Below are 6,567 nucleotides of genomic sequence, written 5' to 3'. Positions count from 1 at the left end.
TTTAATATTTTGTTGCTTATATATCTATCTGCATGACCATCACGTTTCATCTCTGGAAATAAAGTTTTGTTGTGACCACATGATCCCAAATTACTCAAGAGATAGGCCTAAATATTCAATTATATAAATTCAAAATAAAACAAGTGGGCTTATTTGTGCCATTGCCCCAACAGTTTCATAAAGTGTCCTCCACTGAATAAAAACAAGCTAAAAATGTCTTTAAAAACACGACTGAGTGACTGTGGGCCACCTGTAACGATGTGATAATTAACAACAGGATGGCATCACGTGACTGAGCTTGATTTGCTACAGGTGTTCATCTTTCCTGGAGCGTCTGCCATGTAGATTTTGTTTGCTTACAGTTGATCTTTGTTAAACCTGTTTGTAACGTTTGAAAAAATAAGCATTTTCAAATCGCCATGGGTCAATGATAGTAATGCGCCATGATGTCCGGCATAACCAACGTCTCCATCCCCTCAACTGATGTGGACTTGAATGTCACGGATCTACAGAGGTCACTGGAGGCTCACCGCCCCATTAAAATTGGAATTATATCTGTTTTGGGAGTGATGATAACTTTGGGAAACATTGCTGTGGTCATGGTCATAGCTTCAGCTGTATCGGGGTGGTCGAGAAACTCTCGGTACTTTCTTTTATCGTTAACGGGCGCAGACTCGGCGTTTGGACTGCTTATCATGCCGCTAAATCTGTGCGTGAGTTTCATGAAGGAATATAACGAGGGCCCGGACCCCTTCTGTCACGTCGTAGCATTTTTCAACGCAACTATTTATTCCACCTGCATGTACACCCTTGCAACAATAAGTCTGGAAAGATACATCGCAGTGTTTTACCCTCTGAAATACTCCACCGTGTTGACCAGGAGAAGAGCGCTGCTTTTGATCTCGTTCGCGTGGATTTTCCCTCCCCTCCTTCTCGTTCCTATCTCATTCCCAGCGGGCATCATTGAAGTGCACTTCTCCAGAGCATCGCTCGTGTGCAACCCCCTGTACTCCAGCAACGTCACTTACTCCCTCACATTGACGTGCTTCATCTTCTTCCCGTGCTCGGCCATCATGACCTTCTGTAACCTCAGGCTGTGGATAGCCGCCAAGAGACAGAGGTTAAAGTTGAGAAGACACAGCTGGGGTGGAGGGTACAGACCTAAAGTCGCCTTACGTGTGCTAGTACCAGTCATGACCGTTTACTACACCTGCTGGACGCCCTGTATGGTCATCATGCTTTACAATGGTGAGATCTTGATTGATAATCATTTTGTGTTGTTCCAAATACAAAAGCAGGTGTTTAGCAGAATATTAAAAGCTGTTTTTTTTTGTTTTTTGTTTTTTTTTAACATAGAATGGAAGTAAACATTCATCAAAAGTTGTAAAGCACCCTAAAAGTAGTTAATTTCATTGTTTCTATCTTTTTTTTTTTTTTTTTTTTTTTTTTTGTCTTAAATACTCTCGCAGCCACTTAAAGGGATAGTTCACCCAAAAATGAAAATTCTGTGATTAATTATTTACCGTCATGTCATTCCAAACTCGTAAGACTTTAGTTCATCTTCTGAACACAAATGAAGTTATTATTTTTTTTAATAAAATCTGAGAGATTTCTGTTCCTCCATTGACAGTCTACGCAACTACCAATTTGTCGCTTCAAAAAGTTTATGAAGAAATTGTAAAACTAATCCATATGAATTGAGTGGTTTAGTCCAAATTTTATGAAGAGACACGATCGCTTTATATGATGAACAGAGATTGAATTTAGGCTTTTATTCAGATATAGGGGAGCGCGGGGCACAAACTAACGTGGGGTTAGTTGTAACACATGGTTTAAATACTTCCACACATGCTAGCATGAAGAAACTTAGCATATACTTGCCATATTGACTATATATAGAGAAAAAAATTGTGGCAAAATTCAGAAATCTTTGGAAGATATCACTGAACATTTATTTAACAATAGCAAAAGTAAATTTCTTAAGCCAATTTTTCATCTAGATATTTTGTTTATTTAAAATTAGACAAATCTGATATTATTTTAATCTCCAATCTGTTGTTTAGAAGTTTGGGTAGTTCTTTAATGCTTCACTAACTATCAGAAGACACTAACCAGGTTTAAAGTCCAGTTGTGCAGATACGGTTCATTGTAACACTGCGTTACAATATTCCCCGCTATTAGATCTATACTATTCTATACAGTTACGATACAACTGTCATAATCAACTTTAATGAATTTCTGTTGAGAAACCATGGGGGAAAAAAGGTGAATAAACTGTCTCTGCTATTTGTCTCGTGTTCTGTTAGTGGAGGGAGAGGAGAGTTTTTGTTCAGCTCTATTTTTTTTTTTTTTTTAATTAAATCAGATAACTTTTTTTTAGCTGTCATGTTACATCATGCCCCATCACGTTACATGTCACATTTCACTTCCCTTCTTTCAGGGTAAATAAAGAAAGTATACACTGTATTAATGAAACAAAGCCACATATTTGTACCAGACGTGTGAAATTAATGTGGAACAAAAGAAATTCTCTGAACCCTAAGCAGATTTACACAAACTGAGAAAGTCAAAAAGCATTAGGTTGTGCCCCGCTCTCCCCTAAACATTAAACAGATGCTCAACCATACATGCTTGATGAACAAACCTTATTGGTTGCTGCGTCACACACGAGAATGAACCTCATTGGTTCTCGCACATCAAGTAAGCATGCTTGTTCTTCCATTTAGCATATCTGCATGTTATATGTGAATAAAAGCCTAAATAAAATCTTTTCATCATATAAAACTAAACTGCTCATTTGCTCAATTCATATGGATTAGTTTTACAATCTCTTTATCAACTTTTTGAAGCATCAAAGTGGTAGTTACGTAGACTGTCAATGGAAATCTCTCAGATTTCATCAAAAAGATCTTCATTTGTGTTCTGAAGATGAACGAAAGTCTTGCGGGTTTGGAACGGCGTGAGGATGAGTAAATGATGACGTTTTTGGGTGAATTAACCCCTTTAAGTAAAGCTCAAATAAAAAATAAAAAAATAAAAATAAAAAAAAACCACCTTAAGTCTTATTATTATGCATTTTATTAAAGGCACTGTGTTGAGGAACTTTCATTCATAAATAAATGCATAAATAGAGGATTGGCTTTATTTTAAACTTTTGACAACTAATATTTTGCAGTGGTGTATTTAGTATTTTGTTTAGACTTTACAGTAAGGTCCCACTAGTTAACTAACAATGAGCAATATGTTAGTTTTTATTAATCTTTTTGTTACTTAAAAATAAAATGTTTTTCATTTTAGTTCATGTTAGCTCGGAGCCATTAAATAATATTAACAGATATTTTATAAAGTATTTTATGATTTTAATAATGTATTAGTAAATGTTAAAATTAACATTAAAATTAATAAATGCTTTAGAAGTATTTTTTCAGCGTTAGTTCATGTTAACAAACTAATATAACCTTATTGTAAAGTGTTACCATGCTTATTAAATTTGTTTAAATGTATTTGTGGCTATGGTGCCTATGGCAGGTCCATCAGAGGGAAATATATTTAAAAAAAAAAAAAAAAAAAATGCTAAACTGATAAGGGAAGAACTTCGAGTCCAATGACCTTCGCTTACTGCAGCTGCTGTTTTCAGCAAACATGAAGAGATAATCACAGAGATTTAGGGGAGCTGAGATGAAAGACAAGACAAGGAGACTGAAGCCCTCCTACATAGTGTAGTGTTTAAATTGCCCACTTTTATGGCACTTGTTGACAGCTCTTGGCTTACTGTCTACTTTGGTTGTGTGGAATAGAGTAGCTCGAGCATTCTGCTAAATATGTGTAGGGTTGTAAATAAATACAAAGAGACTGTATTAAACCAAATACAGTGTGCCAGTTTTACTCAGATAAAAGCCAAAGTAGCCAAAATACTTGAGTGAAATTTCCATATTGTACTGAAGTATTTAAAATATTTTTTACTTGGGTTTAGAAATAGACTAATGAACCACGGCAGTCAAATAAAGAACCATTCAGAAACAAATGTTCATTACAAATGTTTTCTGTATTGTAATGAACATCTGATGGTATGTTTACACGACAACTATGTACTAAAAATGGAAGAGTTTCTCCTTTGTGTTTTTCGTGTACAGACAACAACACTGTCAAAAAATGATCACACAAATCCGCGAATATGACTAAAAACACTGTATTATGGATGCCAGGCCAGCAGTTGGCAATGTCACTTTGTAAAGAAACATTAAGTGCCTTTAGACTGAACACATAATACACGTGTGCATGACGTCACCGTTTTCACAAATTTGCGTTTTTGTAGTTTACACGGAGATAACGGTATTGTTTTCAAAAACTTGCACTTTGAAACCCGGTTTCAAAAGCTTGCACTTTCAGGCTGCCAAAACGCATTAAAAATCCATTTTTAGTTTAAAATGGTGTCGTGTAAACAGTCCCTGAATGAAACAGAAAATCAAAAAAGGGGTGGGGACTTTCTGATTGGATGGAAGATGATCTGAATGCAAGCTTGTGATCGATTGTAAGAAAGGGGTGTGGTTATGCATGGATTAATTGTTCACAATAAGATCATTTAGAAAATCGGTTGAATTCCCACTCATTTCATTTCCATTTCATGATGACTTTTAGTAATGTACAGATACACGCCTGTAGGTTTGCAATGACAAGAGATTGAGTAAATGACAATAAATGATTAAATTGTCTACTTTAATCTAACCTTGAAGTCAATCCTTTCTTACACTGATTGTCTGAATTAGATACTGCTTTGTAAATGCCATATAGTGCCCATGATGCTAATATATTAAAGAGAGAATAATTCCTAAAGCACTTTCCCTTGTTCACAGCGATTTCAGGCAGTGGCGTCCCCGAATGGATCGAGTTCATTGCTGTGTGGTTACCAACCTCCAACGGCTTCCTCAATTGTATCTTCTACTTCTGGATCAACCATAGCTTTAGAAGGAAATTCCATCTGGTTCTTCAGAAACTATGTCTAGGACATTGTCCAGGTTCTGACAGTGATTCTAGTTGCGTCAACTCTGTAGAATCCTCTGTGGTTCCTGGATGGAACAATAACAACTCGCTCCACGAGCGGTTTTCTAGCGTGTCGTCCACCTGCACTCTGCTGACGCTCATGCCACCTCAGACCAACATACGTGAACCAGAGCCGGCTTAAGAATCCTTTTATTCTTGTGATCTGATAAAGTTTTAAAAGCTCTGGTCAAATTGAGACATCATGAGTGTAACTGACATGTTATTAACCGGCATATACAGAGGTTCCTCCAATAAGTGTCTTTTTAATCACAAGTTAGCATTCGGAAACGCTCATATTTCCATAGCTTCATGCTCTTTTAGTTTAATGGCTATTTGTGCCTTTTTACTTCTTGATGGCACCTTCTCATATTCACTCAGAGCTCATTGAAGTCTTGTTTCATAAACTGAAATGGTTTTGCATCGTTGATTGCCATTTCAGGTTAAACGCATGAGCATTTGAAACATCTGCACACATTTCCTTATCTATTCATAAACCCAATATCAAGCAGCTGTGGAAGTTTAACCTTTAAATCTCAGTTATGTAGTTTATGCAGAAGGGGAAGTAATTAGCCAGATAGGTAATGTAAAGGTCAGATCAAAAATGCCTTTTGGCTTTAACCTTTTCTGTTTCATGGCATTTCCATTGCATCTCTGAAGCAAACATTAATTTTTAAGTTCAACTAAGTCTTTTTGGTCAGAGTCAGACATAGAGGAACATTGTACGGGCAGCATTGCAGAACTGTAAATAAACGGACTGGAGCGAATGCTGAATTGAAGTGGTCATGCTCCAAGGGTGAAGCTTCATGCATTTTTTTTTTATTGCATTGTAATAGCACAACTGTAAATCTGGATTTTAAGTTTGTTTTAGCGTAAGCACTTGTTACAGAATGATACATTTCAATGGGGAAAAAAATACATCCTGTGGTGGAGGGTGCATATGAAGAGCTGTTAATGACCTGGCAGTGTTATACAGCCAGAAATAATGATTGATTGCAAATGTTTAAAAGTTTTTGATGTGTAAATAATGTTTTATGATTTATAAAAGTGTTTATGTGAAATGTTAAGACTTCAATTGTTGTAAAATAAAGCGTCAAAGCCTATTTACTATCTAAAGCATCACTGTTTGTTTTGGTTGTATGATTGACTTAAAAAAAAAATCAGGTCTTGCTAAAGGCATAAATCATCTTTTTAATTGGCTGGTAGCACAGTGCTTGTGCTTTGTGGAACATTAAGATGTTGTTGAGCTGGTAGAGACGAGGAAATATACCTGTTACTGTGTGAAAAACCACACATGAGCACTCGAACACTGTCGTCTGTCGAGCTCTTTAAAGCAGGATGGATTCTGATTGGCTGTCAATATTTTTATTGTTCATCAGCTGGAAAAAATCGTTCTGAAAGTGATTCCAAAGATATTGTTTCTCTGTGTCATTATAGTTGTGGTGTGGACTATTTTATTTATTTATTTATTTAATTTTTTTTTTTTTTTTTTTAAGATTGATTTTTGGTGTTTTTGCCGTTATTGTGATA

At 36.0% G+C, this 6,567-nt stretch overlaps 1 protein-coding gene across 1 annotated transcript; it reads left to right on the top strand.

Annotated features, from left to right (window-relative positions):
- Positions 1–256: 256 nt before the first annotated feature.
- Positions 257–6,156, top strand: zgc:162592 (uncharacterized protein LOC561993 homolog). The gene is made up of 2 exons (XM_051898520.1): positions 257–1,248; positions 4,854–6,156. The coding sequence occupies exons 1-2, from the start codon at positions 444–446 to the stop codon at positions 5,180–5,182; spliced, it is 1,134 nt and encodes a 377-aa protein (XP_051754480.1). The 5' UTR covers positions 257–443; the 3' UTR covers positions 5,183–6,156.
- The last annotated feature ends 411 nt before the right edge of the window (positions 6,157–6,567 follow it).

The sequence above is a fragment of the Ctenopharyngodon idella genome, chromosome 7 (assembly GCF_019924925.1).
Source record: "Ctenopharyngodon idella isolate HZGC_01 chromosome 7, HZGC01, whole genome shotgun sequence".
Lineage (NCBI taxonomy): Eukaryota > Metazoa > Chordata > Actinopteri > Cypriniformes > Xenocyprididae > Ctenopharyngodon > Ctenopharyngodon idella.
The sequence above is the reverse complement of the archived record's forward strand: the minus strand, read 5'-3'. Positions and strand labels throughout refer to the sequence as shown.